The sequence below is a fragment of the Drosophila virilis genome, chromosome 3, assembly GCF_030788295.1.
Source record: "Drosophila virilis strain 15010-1051.87 chromosome 3, Dvir_AGI_RSII-ME, whole genome shotgun sequence".
Lineage (NCBI taxonomy): Eukaryota > Metazoa > Arthropoda > Insecta > Diptera > Drosophilidae > Drosophila > Drosophila virilis.
The window spans coordinates 18914924-18941845 of record NC_091545.1 but is presented as its reverse complement, the minus strand read 5'-3'; the positions used below and the strand labels follow the sequence as shown (position 1 = coordinate 18941845).

At 37.9% G+C, this 26922-nt stretch overlaps 4 protein-coding genes across 13 annotated transcripts in view; 2 read left to right on the top strand and 2 right to left on the bottom strand.

Moving 5' to 3' along the window:
* ome (dipeptidyl peptidase 4 omega) overlaps positions 1-26922 on the bottom strand; it is a 69849-nt gene that overhangs the window by 30512 nt on the left and 12415 nt on the right. For 2 of the 9 annotated variants that reach the window (XM_070208288.1, XM_070208289.1), the window contains exon 1: positions 5775-5946. The exons of 1 other annotated variant lie outside the window; for it this stretch is intronic. The gene's annotated coding sequence lies outside the window, so the exon portion shown is untranslated. Of the gene's footprint in view, positions 1-5774; positions 5957-26922 lie in introns of those variants that run through there. 6 more of the 9 variants (XM_070208290.1, XM_070208291.1, XM_032434836.2 and 3 more) reach the window with 5 other exon arrangements.
* LOC6624397 (uncharacterized) lies at positions 7426-7987 on the top strand. The gene has a single exon (XM_002047858.4). It carries the CDS (start codon positions 7518-7520, stop codon positions 7887-7889), a length of 372 nt encoding a protein of 123 aa, XP_002047894.1. The 5' UTR covers positions 7426-7517; the 3' UTR covers positions 7890-7987.
* On the top strand, positions 12318-13283 carry LOC6622230 (uncharacterized). 2 transcript variants are annotated; one of them, XM_015175096.3, is made up of 2 exons: positions 12318-12440; positions 12497-13283. In XM_015175096.3, exons 1-2 carry the CDS (start codon positions 12437-12439, stop codon positions 13156-13158), a joined length of 666 nt encoding a protein of 221 aa, XP_015030582.1. In that variant the 5' UTR covers positions 12318-12436; the 3' UTR covers positions 13159-13283. The 2 variants fall into 2 exon arrangements, with proteins under 2 accessions (XP_015030582.1, XP_070064260.1); XM_070208159.1 differs by having other exon boundaries at positions 12339-12440; positions 12591-13283.
* On the bottom strand, positions 25389-26446 carry Dnaaf6 (Dynein axonemal assembly factor 6). Its single transcript, XM_002047855.4, has 3 exons — positions 26224-26446; positions 25908-26152; positions 25389-25845 (listed from the first exon to the last, which is right to left on the bottom strand). Exons 1-3 carry the CDS (start codon positions 26354-26356, stop codon positions 25582-25584), a joined length of 642 nt encoding a protein of 213 aa, XP_002047891.1. The 5' UTR covers positions 26357-26446; the 3' UTR covers positions 25389-25581.

Sequence of the window (26922 nt, the reverse complement as noted above, 5' to 3'; positions counted from 1 at the left end):
AATAATAATAATAATAATAATACTATCACATCAATTTAACTGTTCGCGCTAGCCCATTTGTGTGTGTGCGTGTCAAATTAGCGAATCGCTTGAATGCCACCGCAAGCCGCAAATGCGAAAGCAGCATCATTAAATAATAATATGTGATAAGTCTTATTAAAAATACTGATGTGCCATATGTGTGCTTTGATTGTGCATTAACACAGGTTTTTATACGAGTTGGGTTATATGACTAATCTCTCTTGCCCACCCCAAATCTCTCTCCGATTCTTTCTTGCGCTCAGTTTGTCTCTTCTCCAGCTCTGCTGACAGATCAGTTGATTCGCGTTCAGTTGATTCAATAAATCGCTGTGCATTTGCTTAGTGCTAAGTGATCTTCTACACAATGAAAAGAACGGACGTACGTGGCATACATTTATTATTAGTTAAATGTATGTGTGCATATGCATATAGTTTATATAGACACAAAAAACTCACAAACAACAACAAACACACATATCACAAGCAGCGCACATTAGAGGGTGGCATACAATTTTGTACTTAGGGCTTACAAATGGTATATTTGTTTTCAGTTGATTCAACTTTTTAAAATATTATTTATGAAAATATGGGCACGGAACTATTTTAAACACCTTCATTAAATACAACATTTTACACAAACTGCAAAACAAATGGACGCATAATTATAATTGTATTTTAAAGAAGACGAATAATATGTATTTATTTCTAATAAAGTACTTCCAGTCAGGTGCTCTCGACTGAAATACTTTTACTTTTTTGATTCTGTAAAAGCAGCTTTAATTGTTTTGTAGTTTTAACCAGTTTAAAGAGTTTTGCGTCAGTTAACAGCTGCATTTTTTCTTAAACAAAGATAAAATTTATTTTTTTATTGTTTTTTAGCTATAGGCATGTGTTACATGACATACATGTGTCAAATAACATATACACGTAGGTGTGTGTGGGTGTGTGTGTTTATTTGTTAGTTGACCGAACTGCGACCGCAGCAAAAGGGCACACACGCAAAATGTTCGTAATAAAATGGTGTAAATGGCAGCAGGTGTGCGGTTGCGTGTGCTTAAAAATAGGAAAATATAAAAGTCCTAATGGGACCTCAGCTCTGTTGGTATTTGAGCTTTGAATTCGGGGCGGCAGCTATTTGCCAAATTCTAAATAAATCGTCTAAAAAATGGTATCAAACCAGAAACATAAAACTAGCCAAAAGGGCATTCATAGAAATTGTTAGCAGCAACTACTTATAGGATTTTCGCAGAACGAAACTGCAAAATAGCAGCATTTCCCTTTGCCTCTTTCATATGTTGCATTTAATTTAAATAAATGTATTCAGATTGTGTGTGCGTTTGTGTGTGTGTGTGTGTGTGTGAAAGGACGTGCGTCGTTGTTGCATATTCGAATATTCACATTTGACGCACGGGCTGCTTTCAATGTTAATTATACTCGTGAACACACTCATTATGTATAAATATGGATAAAGGTGAGCATAATTTTTGGTACGAGTTTCGACCTTTTTGTGTAATGTCCAGTTTTTTGCTGGCACTTTTTCCTTTCATGAAAATTAATCACTCAGCAGAAGCATGTGAGAACATGCAACAAATTTATATGAATTTTTAATGGCCATTTAATTAGCTCGTTTTGTAGGCAAAATGCCTGCCATTTTACGGCGCATTTTGTTTACCTTTCTGATGAGCCAGCATTGTCGTTGTTATTCTGGCTGTCATTGTTGCTGTTTATGTTGGTATTCGCCATTGTTAATTTGCCTTTTAACGCGCCGGCATCTTTCGCCTTTTACTACGCGCGCGTAACACGTTACGCATACGTAATTTGAAAGCGCCTCAAATTAGGCTATATGAAAACTCTCTAATGCTGATGAAAGCAGCGCTGCTCGAGCAGTCCTTTATATATTTTGGACAGACTCTCAGCGGAATTGGTGGACTTGGTGGACTTGGTGGACTCGGTGGCCAATGCAGCACTTTTGTCAATTCAAGCAGGGCAGAGCCAGAACAGTGCCAGCTTTCAATTCACGGCTCAAATGCCCAATTGGCCATGTAGAAAAGTTTTGGTTTTATTTTCATATTCAGTTTCATTTGGCGAACGGGGCCACTTGAATGCGCAATGAAGCTGCCGCAAAACCCCAACACACACACACACACACACACACACACACTCACAGAACGAGTAGAGATGAAAACGGTGCAAAAAGTAGAAAAATACAACTCGAATCTCGTATTTTGCATAAATTCAAAGCCCGCTTCACAAATCCCCACAATTTTTGGTTGACTATCGCCAGCGATTTGTTGGCACAAATCTCTGCTTAATATTCATAAAACCAATGAAAATAAAAAACGAAAGGAAAACAGCAGCTCTCGAATACCCGCCAGCTTATTGTTGACATTTAACGCCCAATCTGACACGTCCTGCGCCCCAGAGCCTGCCGCGCGGTTGCAGAAGTGTTAATTATGCGGCACACACAAAAACGTCGGATGTCGACTTTTAAAACATCATTAAAATTGTCAAGTTTTGTGTTGGCCTACGGAGCCGCTACTTTCGCTGGCGGCTTAATTATTTTAATAATTTTCAGTTTTCCCTCTTCATGCGCTTCGATGTAGCTGCCAAGTTAAGTGGCCGCTGCCAATGTGGCGGCCAATCGTACAAATTAATCAATTCATTATACCCTTGTAGAGGGTATTATAATTTTGACACTAAATGTGCAACGCATAGAAGAAGCCATCTCCAACCCCAACCCCAACCCCCAGTCTGAAACTGAAGAAAACTTGTATGTTTATCAAGATAAATTATCATTTATAAGTTTTTCTATGACCCCTATAAGTATGCGAAATATTACCAACATCAGAGCACTATATCATATAGTTGCAATAGGAAGAATCGGTTGCACAATAGATTAGTTGTATGGCAAAATACTCTGTTTACAAAGATATTTTCAACAATCTCAGCATTTTGAAAGGGAAAGGTATTAATTCTTTGGTGTGCCGAGGATATCCTTACATTCTCGTTGTACTTGATATTTGTTCGACTCTATCTGATTTACGAGCCATGTAAAATATGAGTTGTATTTACGGAATCGTTGATAATTATAAATGTGCATCCGGCTTTTCATTTTAAGTAGTGTAAAATACAAAAATGTAGGACTTAAATATGAGTGTAAATGGCTTTATGTAAAGAGTGATTAACATTTCAATACATCTTTCAATTAGAGGAGGAACAGCGGTTGGTCTTAAAAAGTCAAATATACCTGAACAGAGTATACTCTACAAAAAGTCTACTTTTTCTCTTTAATTCTTTGAGTTGTGCCCAAAACAAACGAACCTAACAATTTTTTGTGGATATGTAGAAAGCTTAGCAGCTGTAGCAACAAACTCGATCTGCTCTGTCAATAGACGGAACAAAAAAAGACTACTAATACGTGTTTCATACGTTCAAACAAAACCAACATACCCTCGGTAAAGCCCCTTATAATGGGTATAATGCATACAAATAAACAAATACAAAAGCGGAACTAAAACGAAATGTGAGCATTTGTTTAATTAAAAGAGGAGAAATTATGGTAAACGTATTTGATATTTAACCAACAGTTAACTGTCATTGACCTGACGAGCTACATACATATTTTATGTATTATTAATAATAACTCTCAGTTCACCCATAATTTTTTTAAATTCAATTAGACAAGCTCGCACCTAAAAAATAATTTTTAATTAATTTATTAATTATATTATGCAAAACGCGTTTTGATTGTTATATTTTATCTATTATATTTATTTAGGGACTGAATACCTGACTCGACAAGAGCAGCTATAATTATAATTAACGCACTAATTAACGCGATGAAATATGTGTTTTAATTCAACTATTAATCTGAGCTTTTGTTTTGTTTAGTTTTTTTGCGGATTTCGTTTTGATAAGCTTTCGTGATTGTTTTTGACTTTGAAAATGGGAAATTTGATGAGATAATACGAGCACAAGCACACAATAACAAAACTTTGATTCAATAAACTTTTGCTTCCAGTCAGCGAATCTCACAATGCTGTCAATTTGCCGTATTCAAGCCGTAATTTAATCTAATAAATTGCAATAAAGAAAGTTAATAATAGATGCAGCAACAAATTAAAGAGGGCACCATTTGTAATAAGACAGAGTTATCGGAGTCAACTTAAGTGCGTCATGTGAAATCCACAAAACAACTTATTACTAACTAATGCAATTTTCATTGTATCAAGAACAAAAAGGTATTTTTATTATTGTTATGAACGAATAAAACAAAAACTATGCGTAGTCTTTAAAACTGCTTACAAAATATTTTGCAATTGGAAATGGTTGCCTTTGTTATTAATTAAATAGATTTTGATTTGTATTTAGAACTTGCATCAATCTTCGTTACAGTTGAAAATTACTCATACGCAATGTAGTCTAACGCGGCATTTATAAATTGTATCTAAATATAGCAAAGAATATCTGTTGGAAATATACATGAATAAATATATATACATATATATGAAACACTGCGAATTGAAATGGCCTATTTTTTTTTTGGACAGCTGGCTCTGCTGTGAGCACATAAATGCGATTCTACTAACATATAAAATAGTTTACTTTGTATGCTTTCAAAAAGATTTGTTTTTATATATATGTGTGCATAATAAAATATTTTGTCCGCTTCATTTACTTTGCAAATAATTTATTTGACTTCAATTTCAATAGTCTTTTTCATTAACGTTAGCATTTTTATTTGACTAATTTTTATATTATTTAATTTCCTTCTGTAAATTGCCATATTCAATATTTACTCAAATGTATATTTGTAATTTTTATTGACTATGTTTTCCCAGAACACTTTTATTTTTTAAATATTTTATTTTTATAATGTAAAATAATGCATGCTTATAGATTTATGCACACATTTGGCTCAGACATTTTTTAAAAACTATATCAGATATAGTTACCGATTGAATTACGTTTGATGTTGTAACCCAACAAGCCACAAGCAAAATTAGATATTATTGTTATGATTTGAATTTATTAGACTCCTTTTTTTACCGACTTGCTCTTTAAAAACACGCACCGCAAAGTTTTTGCAATTAGTTTAATGCATCAGTTTGCTAGTTCGGCATGCAGCCAAGTTTGGAAAACTCTTCATAACGCTTGTCAGGTCGCGCTGCTTATAAAGTACGAGTATCTTCCCTTGCACTGGCAATGTTGTTTTCTTTTTGTTTCGTTTTTCGCGATTTTCTTTTCTTTTTTTTTTTACTGTTTTGTGTAAACATAATTTTCCAGTGTAGGAGCCAAATAAAATCAAGCAAGCCAAATTTCTGGCGAAATTTTTGTTATTTTTGATGTTGTTTTGGCATAGACAAAACGGCGGCTGCAGCCGCGGCGGAAAAAGGAGATATAATAATTTTAATGAAACGTGAAATTTGATTACAGCTTCAAATTCGCGGCAGAGATAACAAGCAGGCAAATAAAGATAGGGGCAAACTCGTAAAATGATGAATGTGCGGGCAAATAAAATACTTAAAAAAAAAAAAAATAAAAAAATTCAAAATTCATATAGATTGTGCTGCATAAACTAATGAAAAATCAGCAGCGACGGCGACGGCGATGACAACGCAGCTAAAATGCAAACGCCAACGCAATGGAAATGAATTTCAGTTCGTTCGCCCGTCCGCCTGACCGCCAGTTTGTCTAAATATCTGTACCACTTGTCGATGTATCTGTTTATTAAACACGCGAATGACACTCACACAGCTTCAATATGGATACACACACACTTACACACACATAGAGAGGTGCGAGAAAGTCGCGTACTATTTGGTCACACAGCGAGCGAGTGAGAAAGAGAAAGAAAGGGGGAGCCAGAGCCGGAGCAAAAGTCAGCAACCGAACCGCACGTGGCGACTAACAAGCGACAACTGAACTGAAATGTAAACTGAGCCAAGGCATGCCAAAGCCACAGCTGGAAGCACCAGTTCTCCAACATTGAGCGCGAAGCATAGCGGAGAGCGAAGAGTGAGAAAAAACAGATTGCCTTATGGCGCCAAACCGAATATGAGTATGTTGTTGCCGGCGAAAGAGCAGAGCACAACAAATATGCAGAAGAGCGCCGAAAGAGACTGAGTGAGCATATGAAATTGAGTGTAAGTTGCTGGTAGAAGGCAACAGGTGTCGCTTGTGTCTCCGACACAAAACTGTAAAGCAAAACAGCAGAGCTCATGTGCATGCATGTATGTGTGCTTTTTTAACCATCTTGCGTATGTGTGCGCCTCTCTAGCTAAATTGCCGACAAATTGTTTAAAAGCGGATTTGAGTGCGTTGTGAGTTTCATGTCTCGGATTACAGTTTTTGTTTTAGTTCCTGTTCCGTAGCTTATTTGATTAGCGACCACTGCGTATACGTAATATATTTTGCACTGACAAAGAAACTGAGCGAAATGGACAATGTTTTTAGTATGAAACGAAATCAGTTATGCATAAACAAATTCCAGTGTGGACGATTATAAAATTATGTAGTATTAGCTTTTGTGAGCATTTAATGTGTTTTTCTAGTTGGATATATATAAATGACACAAATAAAATATTTTGAGGAAGATGCAGTTTCCTAATATTTTAATATTATATTTCTCGTTCATAGTTTAAAACGGATCCACAAATCATTACAAATTACAATCGTTATATGTATTTTGCTTAAAGCTATATAGATGATCAATTTGCTACAACCTCCATCAAGGAGACAACGGATTTTTTTAATTTTCAGCGCCCTTTTTACTGTCACATGGACCCAACCTCAAGGCAAGCCCGCAGCATGCCAATTAATCCAATTAGGGCAAGCAAACCCTTAGAGAGTGGACAGTGCAAAAAGATAAGCAACAAAAAAAAAAGGAAAAAATCATGTGCTTTGAGCAATTAAAATTTGTGCTCACTTAAAAAATTATAAAAAAAAAAAAACAAAACTAAAAGTAAGATGAGAAAGAATTAAGGTTTGTCTTATGATAAAACGAGAAAGACATAGATTAAATCAAAATAAAATCCAGCAAACGCTGTCAACGCAATTTGAATCAACATTGAGCTTAACAGCTTCTACTTTGCTAGCAGAAGGGAAAATGAAGTCGCAAGCCAAGGACATATTTTGCCCACAGGATAATCAATTATGCAGCACACAGCACAAAAGCTGGGAAGCCAGTTTAGCCAAGAGATGGACTGAGGCCTTTAATACCTTAATTGTGAATCATAATTTCGAGTTTATTACGACATCGATTTGCCGGCTGGTCAACCATAGTAAACAGATAAGCCAACAAGTACTTAATCGGCTTAATCAAATAATTGTATTAAGTAAATGCCATCAATCAACTAATGTTGTGGGTGGGCTTGGCAAGCAGGCGTCTACAATAAAGTCATTATAATATTATTCGACGAATTCAACAAAAGACACAAGCCTATACACAACTCGCTCTAAAATTGAAAATTGAATGTATCTGAACTAATTCAGCTATGGACTTGTACAACATAGAACATCGTTTAATGATATTGGAATGCCTTAGGGAGAACTCCTCAAATATGCGCATCGAGCAAGAAAATTTACGTGAACGCATTTCCCAAGCCTTAGTACGTGCTCGGACTAGTTTGATGTGCATCCGGCAGCTCAATATTGAGCTTCAGGAAATGAAGGTAACCGTGGAGAATGCCTTGGCCACCGATCTACAGATTATAGAAGAAATCGTAGAGCCAGAATTGGTTGAAGATACAGACCAAAATGCTTCGATTGCCCAAGAGCAAATAAAAGATGACATCGCCAAGGAGAAGGAATGTGACGGGGCATATTCCAATTGCGAAGACTCGAAAGATGCAATTGATAAGCAGTAATGAGCAAGATTTACAAGAGTGTTAAGTTTTTAGTTATATTTTATAGTACAATAGTTTTGTTTCATGAACACAGATTAAAAGTTCGTCTGCCGCAACAATTCTAGCAAGAAAACAACTAAGCTCTGCCAAAGTGTGGGTAAGAGTACTTAAGTCGATAGCAAGCCATTATGGTATATGTTTTTATATATATACTTTATTACATGTCAAAATCTGCCTTGCATTATGAATTCTTTCTCTGTTAAGATACATGGAGTTGGATCAACACAGAAATAATTAGTTGAAAATCGGGTATTGTACGAAAAACGATATTGTTTTAAAGATGTTTAACTTGTCAGCGATTAGCTTTAATATTTTACTTACATATCTGCACAAGCTGTAAGCACTGCAAGGGTATTTAATCTTCGATCTGCTTTGCTCAATTTATTTTTAAGTGAACAGAACCATCCCATAGGCCACAAACGAATTAAATATAATGTGTAGTATATGATAAAATGCAATATGCAAATTCTGCCTTGATAATAGCATCAGTTTACCCCATCAATATTTAAGATTTTCCACCTTGACCCAAAATCATCAATTTTATGCCACAAAATTGTTGCCGCATAATGAAAAGCGCACAAAGCGGATGCCCGCTTCGTTGGGCTACTTTGCTCAGTTCCTCATAAATCACATTTTCAACACACACATCAATTTTAAAGTCTCTTCAGCCCAAAATTCATTGAAGTGCAGCAAAAATGGTTGCCTTAACGAAGGTAGGCGACAACTTAGTTAACTGGATTACGTTTCCCAATCAATCAACCATTTTTCAGTGTGACGAATATTAAGTGCAAATATGTGCACAACCCGAAAAACAGAATTGTTAACTGTCAAATTTACGGCTTGAGCATGTGCCTCAGTCTGCACCTGTGTCTGACTGGCGGCTTCATGTGCCGTTCGTTAAAAACAATCGGCTTAAGGTTAATTATTTATTAAAGGCTCCACTCCTTGTAGGTTCCATGCCCTGTAGAGCAACGGTTTGTAAAAGGAATGTTGTGTGCTTATGAGAACTTTACTAGTTCATAAATTCCTGTGGGTTATATGTTACATTTGGGATAAGTAAAGCTTAAGCTCGCTATAAACAAAATGCTTAAATTTCTGGATAGATACAGAGCTTTTTCAGCAAACTTATTTGTTATGGTGCGAAGTACAGTATAACCTAGGTCGTTGCTATTATATATAATTATAAATTGTTCAAGAAATGAACATTGATTTTGTTAAGTCCTTCGTGCTGTCCTTAGATTCGTTTGTGCAGCCATCCGTCCGTCCGTCTGTTTCTATTAGAGCAAGAAAATATATAAATTTGGCAGCTTGACCACTTTTGAACTTCTCTCCACATCAAGTCTAATATATTATGGCAGGCAGTGGAAACCTACTGATTTACCTGCTGGAAGTTCAAAAGAAAATAAACAAGTCGAGATTGCCCGCATAATAAGCGCTCGACCTTCCTACACTTACATACTCACATACACACACACACAAGCACGCTCGCCACAAGCGACGTCCTTAATATCGCGGCTGTGCTTCTTCCACTCTTACTCCTACACCATGAAAAATTCGTTCATGAATAATTTGAGTGTTAATAGTCCCTGTTTTGCTCACATGTACAGGGCTTACACTTGGCATTATCACAAAGAAATACTTATCAAAAGCGGTATATGTATATTTATGTATATATACGAAAACCTACATATAGAAATAGATATCTCTAGATATTTCTTGATATTAGGGCAACTCATGAGATATAAAAACATGATATTTTATACCCATTTTCAATTTGCACAGGGTACAAAAATACATACATACAAAGAGATTTTAAAATAAATGTCGCTTACAAAAACGACTAGCTAAATGTTTGTGAAAATGCACAAAGAGCTACATTCGATATTTGGCTGCACTTGTTGTTGCTATTAGCTTGTGTCTGTGAGTGTCTGTGAGTGTGCATCTGTGTGTTTGTGCATGTATTTGTATTTGAGCCTGCACTCATGCATATGGTAAGCCGATAATGCGCTGACAATAGCGCCATTGAGCAGCACTCTTTGCCGAAATCGGCTTAAAGCCCTCTGACTTCGATTCGCTTAGTTACGGGGCTTAAGTGGATGCTGTCAATTGATGGACTATTAAATCGATAGTTTTAAGCCTGGCAATTTCCCTAATGCATTTCCCTATGAGCACACAGGGAAAATCAATTGAGAGGTAAGAACTCAAAGTTTAAGTTACAAGCGTGGTTAAATTAATTTTAAAGTACGCAAAAATGAAGTGAAATAATCAAAAATAAAATATACAAAAAATATACTTCTCACTAATCTCCAATTCTTTGCATTCAACGTTAGACTTATCTTTAATTCATATATGTGAACAGATTTAAAGCACGTGAGAAATCAATAAATCCAGAATGCGTGCACTTAACTAAATGAACATAACTTAAAATAATAACATGATAATCCAGTTTCAGTTTGTGTTTTTATTGCTAAAATCTCAGTTCGATCAATCTTATGTGCTGATGCCGTTTTGGCAGGCAGCAGATATAAATGGCATATTAATGAATAACTTTTTAACTTTGTGTGCAAAGTAACTTTACCATTGAACATGAAATAGGAAAATAATAATGAAAAGCATTTTATTTTTCACGCTTGACTTACAAAGAAAATGGGAAAGAATAACTATCATTGGCATGGCGAAAATCGTATACCCTTTTAGACATGTGCCTTTCAAGCCTTATATCTGATGAATTGAGCAATATATATATCGATAAGAAGCATGAGACTCGTAATATTTTGAAGAAAAGTCCGATTTTGTATATCAAGTCACTCTTTTTGATAAGATTTCCCTCACATATAAGGAGCTTCGTTTGCACAAGAGCTTTCTTTGGAGGAACCGCATTTCCACAGATCATGCGGCTACTATATAAAATAGTGGACTGATCCGGCTGATATCGATAGAGAATAGCTAGAGTCGGCTGCTTTGCTCATTTCGTGGCAATATTACAATACCCTTCACATGGGTATGAGCAGAACTTTTTTCTTTTGCTTGTGAATTCATTTGAGTGGAGCATTTTTATTAAACTGAAGAGCAATATTTATTGCTAAATGTTGGGCAGGCAAATTTAATTAAAAATTGTTGCAGTCAACAAATGCGAGGTATTCAGAGTGCTTCCGCGGCTGATTGCTTAAACTTTACTCATTACCCGACTGGCTATGCACGCAGCCAAAAGTCATTTGGCTTGACTGTGCTGCTGCTGGAAAACTTTAAGCCAACTAACTAACTATGCAACTAACGCTGCACCACGAACAGGTATCAACAACAAATGCGACACCAACAGCAACGCGTTTCCTGTCGCAAGTCAAACACTTTGCGCTCTGTGGCAAGTTCGATTTCAGTTTGGTGCCAAGCAGCTGGTGGCTCATTGATTTTCGCAACACGTAGCCTCTGGCTTGCACATGGGTTGCACGCACATTACGCATACGCAGCGTGGCATTCTTGAGGTAAGTGTAAAGTTTGCGGGCTGCGTAAACAACTTCAAAGTTCGGAAAAATTTCTTGGACTGGCGCATTTTGCACCTGATGTTCAACTCACGCTAGATCAACTTGTCAGTTGATGATCAAGAATGGAGAAATCATAAATGCATGCTTTCTTATCCAAATTTTAGGATATGCCTATATATGTTAATGTAATATAGATGAAAACTTTAATATATTGTTTAAGAGAAGAGACAAATACGCTAAGCCGCGTTTAAACGTGTATATAAATATATATGTGTATATATATGCATATCGCATCTTTTATATTTTTCGGTTTTGGTTTCTCACGATTTACTTTTGATTTACTTTTCACTTTTAACGCTGCACTGGAAATTTAATTTTTGTGCTTTCCCTTTTGGTGCTATGTTTGCGGTGCTGAAATTGCTTTCTATTTGAGGTTGCCCGCCCTCAGGAGCAGACGCACAATCGCAGAGTCAGTTCGCCAGTCAGGTATCTATTACACGTGCCCGAGGTCAACGCCAACCCGCGGATACTAATGAGTAAACGTCGCTCGGAGATTTACAAAAGTCATGTTTGCGTTTTATTGGAGAGATAGAAATAGGGGGAGAGTGCGAGATAGAGGGGATAAATGCGTTCACAAAGCGGTTTGTAACGTTTTTAAAATATACATCTAAGAACTTAGCTGTTTCTTACTGATCCTGTAATTTACCATTCTTCATATTCATATTGTATACATTTGTTTATACTATCCGCATTACAAGCAAGAAGATGGTTTCAAGCAGACGTTTTCGTTTTCTAGTAAAATATAAAAATCTGCTTACTATCGAAAAAGAAACTAGAAATATATATGTGGCAGGCATGTCAAAGTACTTATGTCGACGATTATAAATTGTATGATACATGTTACATTACGAAACACACAAAATTTGAATTCAGTTGAAATATTTCGCTTGGGTGAGGAAAGTTAAAATCTTTGTTTAGCGCCGAAAAAGTATACAAGCTTCATTACTGTCAGTTGATTATTTCGGAATGTGTAAGTATTTGCTAATATACAGTGTATAGCATAGTTACAATACGAAATTCATGTAGTTCGCCTTGAAATTTTTTTTAAACGACATTCGAAATTGTTTCGTGTGATACACGTCTTAAAAATAAACCAAAACACACACAAACATTCATTTAGAATGATCCAAACCGAAGATCGAGAACTCGATCGGGCGCTGGAACTGTGCAAGCTCATACAGAGCGATCTGCGCACTTGTGTCAATATTGTGCAACGTTTGGATCACAGATACAATGAACCGGATCGCGAGAGAACTGTTACCAAACCAATACGTTCGGATATAGTAGGGGAGAACTCATCATTGTCGGCAATTAGTTTGGTCAGATCATCCAACACGTCGCTGTCCACGTTCAGCTTGGTCAGCGATGGCACCAACAAGGTGGAGGGGCGCACCTCGCATGAGCTCAACTACATCTTTGTCGATCTCACGAGCAAGGCAATCAGGGTGCGTCGCGATCTGGAGACTGCTACGGCCCATACGCAGCGCATAACGGACTGCAGCATGCGGCAGGAGCCAGTGCAGCATCGCATGCTGCGAGACGCGCGCGGTTCAAAGACATTCATATGCAAGCACTATAATACCAAGACCCCGAAACGGGGTAGCTCCAAAAAGACGTGGCGGCTTCGGGATTATATCGATGTGCCGATGCTCGGAAAGGAAACAATTCAAATGACCCTTTGTCGTTGAGAGTTATTATTTAGATTTCAGTTTTTTTTTCTTCTTCTTCTTCTTCTGTTCTCCTCCCTTTAAAGACCAGTGAATCATATTGTGCCACTTTTTAGCTTTTATTAAAAATTACTGTCACCATTAAACACGGGTAAACTTTGCCAAACTTACCAAAAACTCATTTGACTTGGCATTAAAATCACGCAAAGTTTATCTCGCATCGCTGTCCTAAGTGACAGCAAGCATGCAAACAGGAGACATACATATTCGCGACATGTTTTTCATGTTCTGGCAGTGATGATCATGATAATGATGATGATGATGACAACAGCAAGAGCAACAACTGGGCTAAATGTTTACGGACGGGAAAACAAATAGAAGCATGGCATGAAATATGAGGCACAACATGAGCAAGCGCCAGCGCAAACTTGAGATAATATGAATGCAAAAATGGCCAAAAGGACCAAGACGTAACTTTCGAACAACATTCGCAAGTTGCCTCATTTTGAATTTTTTACTTTGCCCCCCATTAAAACAAAAACAAAATGCTCCTTAAACAACAACTAGCCAAGGCTGAGACCAGATCCTAACAGGCTAGCAAACTGGCCAGCCATGGCAAGGACATAAAACAGAACTTTGCATATTTCAAGTGATATCCATAGAGTAGATGCAATGAGGGATATGCAGATGCAAAAATAAAATACAACATGGGAGCGCTATTGCCTGGTAGATAGATACCCTGTACACAAGTTTAACAATCATACTATAAGCTGTCCGCTTTGTGTTTATATCAAAGATATATCAGTTAGGTCCCATTGCGAAAAGTTATAGTTAAGGATAAGCCAAGTACATGATAATTTCGAAATTTCTAGTCTAATTGAAGTCTCAGACGACCTTCTCCACGGAAATCCTAAGGGTCGTATAGTCGCGGAACCCTTTCAGCTTTCTCTTTTGCGGTCGAATTTTCTTCCTATGCAAGTTAATGCATTTACCTTACTGTATTGTTCCCCTTCTTAACCAGTTTTAATGGCTACAGGATGTTAAAACTTTTCTTTTAGTCCGGCTTTTAAATTTATTATCACAAAGGGTAGCAGCAATTGAATGCGAGTGAGGCTCTTTAAAAAGAGTTACAAAAGAGTTACTGTAAGTATCTTATGAGGTCTTTCGTATGCGTCAGGCATATGATTTAATAAACCCAACTGGTTACCCTTTTTTTAAGTCTTGGCTAATCCATAAAATGCGAATATTGCTAGCGGGAAATCACAGGCCAATTGATTATGTGTTTTATCACAGAAAATATATATGATTAACGCACTTACAAATTAATTATCTAGCTGCAAAGAAACAAAGAAAATAAATCCTGTGTGAATTCCACAATATATACAAAGATATATTCCTGGCTGAATGCTTATAATTTTGTATTTGGAAGGCCCGGTTCCGTTAATTTAATTTCACTTGACTTTTAACGATCTTTAATGGACACAAAGTAGTTTACACAATGTTGTACCTCCCCAGCGAATAGTTCAACAGTTAGACACTTGATTGCAGTCAAAAGGACTTAAAACGGATATACTTCTAATTTTCTAATTTCTTGAGGGCCATTGAGCGGCTGCTTCAGCCCAGCCAAGCAAAAAGACAATGGTAAGGAAGGGAGAGACGCCAGAGAAGGCCGAAGCGACTATTGAATCTCTGAGCGGAAATGTGCTAAAAACTGCCAAACCTTTTGCACGTGTGCAGTGTGAATGTGAGTGTGTGTCGGTGTGTGTGTGTGTGTGTGAATGAGTGTGGGTGAGTGTTAGCTGTCTGTATCTGTGGCGCTTAATGCTCACTCATTGTGTATGCCGCAGCTCCAGCAGCACAACGTTGGCGTTTGTTCAATACCAACACAGAAATTTGCCTTTGTTTGCCATCGCTGCTTGCCCTGTCGGGCCGAGCAGAGCCTTCTACCGTCTGTTGGCCATTTAGGATTTGCCATTACAAGTTGTTTAATTAAGATTTCCTGCGGGTCCATTGCCAGCTTCCAGTGCCAGTCAATACCACAAGCTTGTACTGCTTTTGTCTACAGAATAGACAAACCAAATGACGTAGCAGCAGGAGTTGAATGATAACAGGTCCTTAGGCTATGCGGGCATCAATAAATATGCAGTCAAAGTGACATTCAAACTAATCGACTGGACTAGTTCTTTAGCTCTACTTATTATACCCGCTATGTATATGTGTAAAAAAAGATTTCAATAGATTGGACTCCATTAGATTTAATCTTCTTTAGCGTATTGAGTCGAACCATCCATGTTAGTCTGCCTGATCTGAACTGTCTGTCAGAAGGCGTCCATCTCCGAGACGAAAAGAGCTGGAGAATTTAAATTTGATATGCATATTCGCTTAAATGAAGTTTATTGTCTCTTTTCAATTAGTATTCATTTTCAAGTAAGGTCTGACATATCAGTGAATACCAGAGCAAGAACTCATTAGACTTTAGATTGTAACGCCGAGCTCGTTGGAATTAATCGGCTTTTTTGCGCTGGGTTGAGCTTGATCTCACAAATAATTTATAATCTACTCTGCATTACTGAATTGACTTGCACTTCTTCACAGTTTCGTTTGATTGCACAGAATACGTGTGTTTAAACTTGTTGTCTCATTAAGAGTCAATTTATTCACAAGTTTTTTTGTTTAGATTTTAATTTGGCTACAGAATTACCTTAACTGTTTCTGAATTATGTGTTACTTTTGGATGAGCTTCTATTTGATACCCAATTGAATGACGCATCAGCAGCAGGCCGGAAGAAATGTGTTTGCCATTTCGCAAACAATTTAGTCTTCAATATGTTGGCCCCTTAGGATATTGTAAATACTTCCGTCTGAATAAATATTTAATCAATCAATTTCGACAATTTCTTTTGGCTCGTCAAATACGCACACAAACTGAATGATACATTTCCAACGAACGATGTCGATGATAATAATAATAGTAATAATGATGATGACGACGATGATGACATTGCTGTTGAGGCATAAAACAAGTCAGACACATAAAATTGATTTGATTGAAATGTTAATTTCGTACGCAATCCGACAAAGGAATTTTGCGGCTGATTTCCATAAACAACACCGGCAGTCTAAGAAGAGAATAGCTGGAGGGTAGGTCTCTCTAATCCGACTTAGTCACTCTCAATGAGCTGGACTTGCCTAATGACAGCGCAGCTTTAGGTAGGTGGCTTCACTGTCCTCACTCTGAAACTCATTTAGTGAGTTTCCGCTTATCAGTGATTCGTTTGCATCAGCTTCAGCTTCAGTTTCTGGTTCTGGTTCTGGTTCTGCTTCAGTTTCAATTTTGATTTCAATTTCGATTTAATTTTCGTTTTCAATTGAACTGATTTTTCCATGAATGCGCACTTCTCTGGTTCTCGCTTTGTGCTCTGCGTGTGATTATCAGAAATGTTATTAGTTTTGCCTCCTGTTCCAGACAGTTGCTTTGAACTTTGGATTTGCGTTTGATGTGTTGTCGATATATTTTGAGCAGAGTCCTGAGACGAGTGGCATTTCACAACTGCCAGCAAATGACATATGCTTGTATCTTGTGACATGGGACTTTTAAATTGTATTCCATTTTAACTCAATTCAATTTGGTCTGGTTGTCATAGAACTTTCGATGGTGGGCTTTCCAGATTGACTATATAAATATATTTTGTGCCGCAGATTTGCCTTTTGTCTTGATTTGGCCTGGTAGATATGCAACATGCATGGACGTGGCATAATTAAATTATTTATTATTGCTTAATCCAAACTCTGTTTACTTAACACCTTATGGTTTATCGCTGAACTATTATTGTCTTTTATATATCTAAAGATGAATTTTGTTGTTTTTCCTTAAAGGCATATCCATTTGTATAAAAACTGCGATAGGAGGTTTATAACTGAATAAATTTCTTAAATTAACAGCTTTGAGTCCCTGTCCTTTCTTACGCTTAAAACAATCTGCTATTCACAGCTGTAGTTTGGACATGCTGCGTTTTGACTGTATTAAAAAATGTGATGTCTAAGTTATTCTTAGCTCAAACAGTTTGCTATTGTTGACTGTGTAAGCTTTTGCATAGTCTAAAATGGCAGTCAGCTGAACATAAAGTTCTTTGCCCCGAGAAGAAATTTGGCAAAGGCAAATGCAAATTTTGAAGCAATTTTCACTTATTAGTTTGTTGGTTGGCGAAAGTTTCCTCACCAAACGCCCATGAAAATCTACAGCGGTTGGCAATGGCTTGCAGAAGTTTCCGAATTATTGGCCTCTCAATGAAAAATCTGTGTAAGTTGAGAGAACCAGGCTGAATTTGACTTATACTTAAAATTAAATATGTTCTAGTTCCGCCTTTTAATTGTCGAATTTTTTCTTGCAAGTTACACAAATATTTGACAAGTGCCGCATAGCTTGATAATAGAAAAACCCTCCAAGATATTTTGTGTTCCTCTTCAGGTTGAATTTTTATTACTTTACAGCAAATTTAGTTGTAATTGTTCAAAATATGTAAGACTCTGAGGTAAATTGTCCTGTTCTTCCGTGTGCTTAAAACTATCGTTACCAACGTAATTTAAATAATTTTTAAAACTTCCTGGATAAAAAAGAACTAAAACAATAAAATAAAGACCAAACTAGTAACAAATCCAAAATTTGATTGGGCTTCCTAGTCAGCGAACGGATCATCCTCGATGGTTTGGCAGGCCACAGAGTCGCCAGTACGCTCCGCAAGCATGTTGAGCTCCGGCTTTATAAGTGGATCTGTTTGAGTGGACCCATTATCGCCCATAGCCTTCTTAGATTCAATATTTGGCAGTGACTGCTCTTCGGCTCTTTCGTTCGTGTAGTTCTTGAGGCCCTGATGCACCTGCTTGAGACTTTGGGTTAGGAAACTAATGCGGTTCACAATGCGCGTGATTCGATCGTGTATGACCTTCAGCTTATCCCGATACTCTGGCATATCTATTGTGCTTGAAAATGCAAGGTCAGTATCACCGCCACTGTCTACGTCGCCATCATCATAGCCATCTCCGCTATCGATACCGACGTCAATACCGTCACCGTCAGCACCAACATCAACTGCGACGACATCTCCTGAAGTGCTGGTGGTCGGCAGATGATGCTCCCTATCACTGTTCCCCGCAATTTCAGTTTCCGTCGCATCCCAGTACGATTCAGTTTCTTCACTATCTGTGTCCGCAGATGGCACGGGCATAGGTTCAATGAGTTCCTCAGACATTTTATTAAAATGTACAAATTTGATACTTATTTACTTGTATACAAAAAACTTTTACAGCTAAACAGATATTGACGCTATAAAAATGTCGATTTGACTGAGAATCAGCTCAGAAAATACTCGCATTGACAGCTATCAAAAGGCACAAAAGGCAGAGCCTGCCTAGAAAAAGAGTGTTCCCGCCGAACAGAACAAAACACAAGAAACCCATTCAGCGAATTGCATTTGACGAATACAGAGTATGTGCGACACAAAAGACTCATAAATTTATGTGAAATCAATTAAAGGCCATTTTAATACACACACACACACCCACACATACACATCCATCCACATCCACATCCACATCCGCACAGTCAGCGGGTAATTGATCCAATGGGCCAGGCAGGCAAATAAATCTCTGAAAGTGGATTGAGGAAAGCAGCCTGAAGTTTCGCCATGAGTGAAGCAAACGAAATCAAATTCTATAAGTTCTCACTGTGAAGGGGTGGCTGGGGCGATAGGAGGAGTGGGTGCCATGAGGCAACACAGAAGGCGCCAGCGCCGCAAAAGACAAAGACCAAAAAGCGAAAAGCGGAAATGCAGCATTCATCTCCTCGTTCGTGCTATTTGAAAAACAGTTTCAATGCATGTTTGCTGTCGGTTTGCCTTTTGCCTATATTCCGCATGGTCGTGCATTTTTATACTCGATTCTCAAGGCAAAAACGAGTATACTGGCTCGTCTTTTTTTTAAAAAACCCACGTAATAGACTACTCAAAACGTCCCCTAAAGATGGAGCCATAAATATTGCTTTCACAACTTGCAAAAATTCATATTTCTTAGCCTTGTTTCTTCTTCAAAGTTACAAGAATACTGTTTCGTGTGATTTAGTGGATATTACAGAGTATTACTATACCGGTTACACCCGACAGCAACGGGTTACTTGAGTTTTTTTGTTCGTCGGGTGAACTTGAAGCCCTGCACATCTGCCTCCGAAGGAAATAGAGTAGTAAATCTGCAATCTGTTATGTAAAAATTGTTTTCGTGCATTATATAGTCATCTGATCCCAATGTGTACTCAAAAAATGCATCTGTGGCCAGTTTCATAAAAGTTTCTGTTAAATAGAGCTCACTCAAACTGGTAGATAAATATTTATGGCTTTATCCACTTCGCTTGCCATTCTTGCCGAGAATTGAGTACGAATAGCGAACTCTTCATGAGTTACATTGTTTCGTGATCAAATTTCAAGCCAATTTGTAGAATTTCTAGGCAAACTTAGATTGTAGGCATTAATTATAATATTAACCAAACGAACTGGCTGACTAAGTTACTGGCTGGTCACCAGCTGGAATGTATAAAGTCTAAGACTTCTAATGCATTTTGTACATGTACAAAAAATATTAATTAATTTTTCAAATAAATGGAATTAATTATAAATTTATTGAAAAAGGAGCTGTTAGAAACGACACAAAATCGATTTCAATTTATGCTTCAGTTTTTTATTTAGCGAAATCTCAATGCGTTGATAAGTAGGCAACATATTTTTGTGTGCATCGGGTAGCTGTGGGTAGAGTTTGCATAAATTATGCAGTTTATGCATTCTCATTTCGGATTAAAAAAGAGATTAATCGTAAATAGATAAGTAAAAATAAAATGTCATTGAACATAAATAAGTTTGGAGGTGTTGCTAATTTTGCATGTTTGCTTGTTAACTTAATTATACTTTAAGCTTGCATTCTTTCTAGTTAGTTAAATTTAATTTGATATTTATGTCAACTTCATTTATTAAATTAACACTAAAGGAAAACTGTAAGTCTGTTACTCACTCCTCACCAACTCGTAGTCAATCAATTACAATTAAAAGCCCATAATGTGTCGTTTGATTGACGATCTAATTGAATGCGGGAAAATCAGCAGTCGTGATATGTGGCCTGAACAGCTGTATAGTTCCAGCACAATAAATAACCATAATAACTACTTGGCTTATAACGAGCATAGCACGCCCACACATGGCTGCATTAAAATGCCATCTCTTGAGATTAATGCGAAAAGGTCATGCGAACATTTAACGAGGGCCACTCACTGTGGATTGGACATTGACCTTCGCTTTTTATATACCCTGCACGTGCGACATGGCGTCGATTGGGTATAGGTATAGCTAAGCGTTAACAGAAGGTAGCCCAGCATCCAGTACTGCATATTTATCCAGCTGGTATTTTGAGACATTTGAAAAATTAAATTGAGCTTCTTACAAAGCTTCCTAGAAACAACCATTATACTTTAATCTACATGTCCGCAGAGGTATTTAATCTTCGACACTCTAAAGGAAACGTTTCCTTCTCGCTTATGTGTCTGAAATGTTTTTGGTCGAGTCTTTAGACACGTGACATTATCACAAAGGTAAACAAAAATGCCGTGTGTCAACAGAGGGGTAAAAGCGGGAAAGTTACGTGAAATTATGTTGACTTATAACGAAACAAGAGTTAAATATAACTGGCACCTGGCACCTGGCACCTGGCAGCTGGCACCAGACTGGCTGCTCGCCTTTTGTTTGGTAAGTGAAAGTGACTTTTGGCATGTCTTTTAGTAGTTTTTACATTTGTCTTAATTATGGGGCAGGGGCTGCCAACGCGACTGCCACTTGAGAACGAAACCCAAGGCCCCGTGCGTGTCTTATATAAGGCACTAGAAACTGGCGGCATACATATGGACAACACATGCCGCCTGCTTGTGCCTAAGTTGCCCGGCATTTGGCTTGCTTTTAGCCAGCTGCTGCTCAGACTTTTCTGTAATTTATACGGCTGTCTGAGTGCCAGTCTCTGTGAATGTTTGTATCTCCAGCCGCTAGAGCTCAGAAATTTGTTATTACGTTAAATTAAACTTGAAAAATGCGTTAATACTAGCTTCTAGACTGCAAAAGGCAGAAGGAAGCTTTAATTAAATTCCACAATGTTCTTGTTTTCTTTGTGGCATGGCATATGGCACACGTGATATACATACTGTTGAATTGCGTATGCACCATTTAATAAATTTCTTGCCACACTTAATTTCTTAGATACAATTGAGAACTTGCTAAATTGAATATAAAACCCCACAGTCGCCATTCTTGTACAGCAGCTTCTATCCTTTATATTAAAAGCCAGCCAAAAACACACAAATACATATATCCTTAAACAGAATGACAAGGATGCGAATTGGGTTACCAATTGTACGCATGTACGACGAAAAAATGATAATAGGTTTAATGGTTCCGTAAAATGCTCTCTATCAGTATATCAAATTCATTTTAAATACCTATTTAAGCTGGATCCTTTTTCATCAATATTTCCTTTCACTTAAAACCTTTAAAGCTGTCGACATGAATATGTTTTCTCTGGTCTTTAAAAAAAAATGTATATTTATTATATTACTGAAAGTTACATGCAAAAATTTGCATCTGTCCAATTTGCCGCCACGTTTCATTACATAAAATAAAATATATAAGTCAGCTTATCTTCGAAGCGTACTGTTTTTCTGCTAGGTGAAATGAAGCCTTTAATTGGCTTTTCCGACAGTGACAAGTAGCTGGAAAGCGCAATAATTTATATTCGTAAGCATATTACGATTTTCCATTGTCTCTTATTTACAAGTCTTATCTTACTTTATCCGAAAATATATACAATATAACCAGCTGTGGGGTATACAGAACGTTCAGGATAACAAATTTAGCCATTCGATCGGTTACAGTACACACAAAGAACATATTTCTAAGATACATAGATGAAAGAATCTGTTAAGCTCGAAAGGCTCTGCGAGTAGAGGAAGCCGGCCATTTATTTCTGTGGCCTAAAGCGGCGAGTGCCACAGCTGAGTTGAGGCAGCTCTTCAACATTCACTCAACTGACTTGCATTTTTCCAACACATTTCATATTGAAGTTATTTGCAGCCTCCTTGTTTTGTTGCCCTCATTTATGGCTGCTGCTCATTTCGCACCTGCTCTGAGTTCTTCAGGCTGAGTTCTTCAGAGCTGTTCGCCTGTTTTGCAGGTTAAGTGGATGTTGCCCCACTCCTGACTCCTGAGTCCGAGCTTTGAAATGAAATGAATAAAAGTCGAGCAACGACGGCCCGGATACGGTTTGGCACGGCCTTTGCCAGCGGCTGAGCTTTCACAATTAAAATCTGTTGTCGTTCCTCTGGTGTTTGTTGGTGTTGCTGTTGTGTGGCTTATTACATTTTTTAAGTGCACCTTCATATTATTTATTTATCGTGGTTAAGCAACAGCAACAACAACAACAGCTTGTATATCAGAAGGTAAGCAAGGTCATTCGGCATCCGGCAACTGCCTCTTTTAATCAGCCATAAATATTTTGCAGTTTTAAGAAGTGAACGCACACACAATTTACAGCGAGCAGTTTTCACACATTTTCCAAAAGTTTTCCACTGGCAAAAGTTTTTGTCATCTATTTATTTCTTTTGAGCAGGCAAATTTATACACACCACAAAAGTTGGTATTGCACATGGGAGACACATTGCGAATTTGCATGGGAATTTTCGTTTGAGTTGATGCAACTTTTCCAAGAGTTGATAAAAAAAAGGGTGTGACCCAACAAAAAAGCCAGCTCCACTATTTAGTGTTTGCCATGAGCACATGAAGGAGGCCCATACTGATGATGATGATGATGATTATGACTAAAACTGCGCTTGTGCAAATGAGTAGAAAAAACAAAGACAACAAAAATCAAAACAAGAATGTTATATTCCGCATATTGACGATTAAATGCCCTAATAAAGTAAAGTAGTAGGTAATATTATTATCAAATTATGTAGACTAAGCGCATTTAATAAAAATGATTATTTTTCATAATTTCGACCCATTCGACCCATATCAGCTTTACATGTTGAGCTTGCTTTAGTTATCTTTCAAAACTATCCCCACGTCCTGGCAAGGCACCTGCTATGGAGGCGAAAATAACGAAGACTAAAAAGAACCTACCCGACAGATCTAGTAAATCGATGGCTTAAGTGCCTGCATGCAGATCCTCAGACAAGCCAACTAGAACCTGGACTAGATTAAACAAATTCAACATAAACTGCAAAACTATAGTTGAACTGTTAACCCCCCGATCCTCTCTCTGCTAAAGGTTGGTTACTATATTACATATAATAACTAAATAGTTGAATAACATTTCAATGTATAAAGCAATTATTTTAGGAATGTGAACTATTACCCCGATTAACAATATATAATACAAAGATTCAATATTTGTACTGAGTGCAGTCAATTGAAGTGTTACGCACTTTACTAAAATATTTAAAGACCCCTTTTAGGTGCATAAATAGTAAAAATCTTGTTTGCATATTTTCTGTGGCAAATTTGCGTTAGTTTTTGCTTTATTTTTTAGCATTTTGTCCCAAACTAAAACCATTGTTTGCTCTTCCGAGTTTAGTGTCAACGCAGCTATTTTTGCTTGTTTTTACTTTTGCACATGATACGTTTTTCCACACAGTCTGTGCAGTTTCCGGCCATGTTTCAGTTCAGCTGACAAACTTGATTGAACGCATGTAAGTTGTTCAACTGTAGAGAAAGGGAAGAAGGGAGAAGCACTTGTTCGGCAGCCTTTGCTTCTCTATTCTTCAACAGCCTTTTGTTTTGAGAAAATTTTGAAAGTTTTACATTCTATTAGTTTTTAATGTGTTTAATTTGATATATTTATAACCATATTAATGGCATACAAAACTTATCTAAATGGTTATTAATATTCTTCAGCAGAAGGTCTGGCAAAGACACACACACTCAGCTGACAGCTTATTTCGTGGTCATTAAATTGAATTAAATTTTAATTTAATTTGTTCAAGCCCAAAAATTTGTCGCATGCTGTCAGCGTCGACGCCGCCTTTTGATGATTTATTATTATCAACGGCCGAAAAACTTTTCGTCGACCAAATGATTAAAAAACAAAAATCCACTGTCCAAGCTCTTAAGCACACAACTACTAGCAACGCGTTGCACGCGCTTCTTTGTCTGGCACAAAAGTTGTGCCTTTATCATTCTTTGCCGGCGAATTTCTATGTCAAATTGTGTGAACTTTTTTTCGACAACTGCCTGGACGACGACACTTTATCATGTCTCAGTGCTGTCGCTGACCGCCTTTCACAAATTGAAATGTGTCCGCGGCAGTCGAGAGTAAATGAGGCACAACCAAGCCGCAGCCACAGCGGTTCGCAGCTCTTTCCCCTCGACTCTCTCTCTCTCTCTCCAGCTCGATGTATTATGTTGAACAAAAAATGTTTAAGGAATGGCCGCTTTTGATTATGTTACCCTGTGCTCACAACATGCGTAAGCTTGGGTATGATAGAAACCAAAGACCGATGCTCGCGACCAAGCTCTGATCTAGGTACAAGGAATCGCCAAGTCAGAACTGGCTTATATTGCTTTCATACTTGGGAACTATAGAACTGATTATGACAGGGTTTTACGTAAAAGGTATAAGCTACCTGACTTTTGCGTTGAGTGCAGGTACAGGGTATCGCCATGCCGATTACATTCGTGTCAGTTTTCTTTTTTCAATTTTGAAAGATGTTAATTTTATATTTGACATTTGTCCGCATTTGGCTAATATTAAGCTCAAGTGATTTTTGACACCAGGGCATGCATCTACTTAGTGCTCTTTACTCACATTTCAACCGAATATTTAATGTTTCGTTTTAACTGTGGGTCAATGCGGCGTATACGTTACTTGGCTTGGGATATGAGCCTTGGGCGTTTTGAAACTGCATACTCATCTTCAAACCAAATGAAGCTTTTAATTATATCTGAATAGATTTCCATCTGAAAGCTCTTGCCTCTATAGCTATCTGCCAGGTGAGCCGTCTGTTTGGCCACAAAGCATAAAACTTTGTATATCTGTACGAACACCCTGATTCAGTCACTTTAAAAGGTTATTTTTCCCGTTTTGCTGCTTTCATTGCAATTGTTTCTTGCAAGTATTCCATCTGTTATCCCAATTTGATGGACTTGTCAATGAAAGTAATAAAACTATATTCCTTATCACACAGAAGTGGGTAATTTTTATCGTACATAAATTTTGTATTCGAGTCCGAGCTAAAGAAATACTACAAATTTGGTGTGTGTGTGTGTGTGTGTGTGTGTCAGGCTGGTGTGCACAAGCAAAACAATGTCAGGTAGTGTAAAATAAGTGTAAGGCATGTTTTAAGCGAAGTAGCAAATAGTGTAGGGTTTAAAAATTGACATAGTCTAGCTCCCTGCGCAAACGCAGCGTGAGTCGCAGCTTGCACAGTTCCTTGTCGTATTTGGCTTGACAGCGATCCACATCCACGGCGTGAGGCAACGGCAACTTCAGCCTGTATAGAGTGGTGCCTAGGTCCAGTTCCTTTTCCTGCAGTTTTAAGCTCATTTTATCGGCAGTCATTTGCTCATCGGGCAGGGATATGTCGAGTACAAGATCCTCACAGCTCGCCGAGGCTGCTGTGCGTTGGCCCATCTAAATGTAAAAGGAATACAGCTTAACGTGGCTGAGCGGGGTGCAGGGTTGCGTGCAGGAACCTGCAGGAAGACATCCTCAGTGCCAACGGCCTGGCGATAGGTCATCGTGTATTCTGGGTACTTGCGTGTTTCCAAAATGTCCGCATCCTCTCGCTCCTGCGCCTCCTGCCATTCCTCAAGCGTGTTGGGCTGCGGTTTATGAGGTTCCTCCAGCGGCGTTGCCACCAGATTAACCTTTTTCTTGCCGCGGGCCTTGGAAGCATCAACACCAGCACCAGCTGCCTGGGGCCCAATGCTCCCAGGTGCTGATTGAATAATGAATATGAATCCTCTCAGATACTGCGATACTGCTGGACTCCGGCTGCCATTTACTCACTCTGCTTATTTACCACCAGAGATTCCTCCTCATCCTCGCTGCTGCTGCTGCATTCGATTCCACCCCGTCTCCGACTCGGGTATAACAAATTTTGCAGCTGTCGCAGCTGGTCGGGATTGTCAAAAAGCGACATTGCACGCTTTTGTTTACTTTACTATTTAATAAGTAACTTTATTTTATTATTTTCAAAGAGCTTGTTCGTATTCACAGCTCAATGTTTGTTTAAAGAATAAATATGTTATGAACTGTCTTCTCTAAAAGCTGTCCAAAACTGAAATCGATATTGAAGCCTACTTATTGTTGTTCCTCTTATTTTTTATTGGATTTAGGTGGTAAAAAGGTGTGTCTCTAGGCCTGCTTGAGGGCAAGAAGGCAGCGGGTGCAGCTGTAAGTTGTTTATTACGTTGTCCAGGCGACGGAGCTCAGACTAGGCTGGGCGTGGCAAAAAAAGGGTGCTAAATGTGAAGGGTACTCAATGGAAATCCATAGCTCTTGCTGAGAGTATTGGCGCTGTGGCATTTTGGTTATAAGTTGATTACAGTTGTCATAGAACTGTTAAGTCCTTTTATGAGGCACATTAAATAGGATATTGGCTGGTCGAGCGGGCAATTAAAATCCTTCAACGTTGATCTTTCGCTGTTTGGTTTTTAGTTCTCATAGCATTATGCACAGTCTATTTCGGTATAGCTTGACACTATT

Bases quoted from the DNA above. Each gene is read 5' to 3' on its own strand.
- LOC6624397 (XM_002047858.4), top strand. From the start codon at position 7,518: ATGGACTTGTACAACATAGAACATCGTTTAATGATATTGGAATGCCTT.
- Dnaaf6 (XM_002047855.4), bottom strand. From the start codon at position 26,356: ATGTCGCTTTTTGACAATCCCGACCAGCTGCGACAGCTGCAAAATTTG. The intron at 26,153-26,223 runs GTGAGTAAATGG...TTATTCAATCAG, and splicing joins TCTGGTGGTAAATAAGCAGA to CACCTGGGAGCATTGGGCCC. The intron at 25,846-25,907 runs GTTCCTGCACGC...TTTTACATTTAG, and splicing joins CTGAGGATGTCTTCCTGCAG to ATGGGCCAACGCACAGCAGC.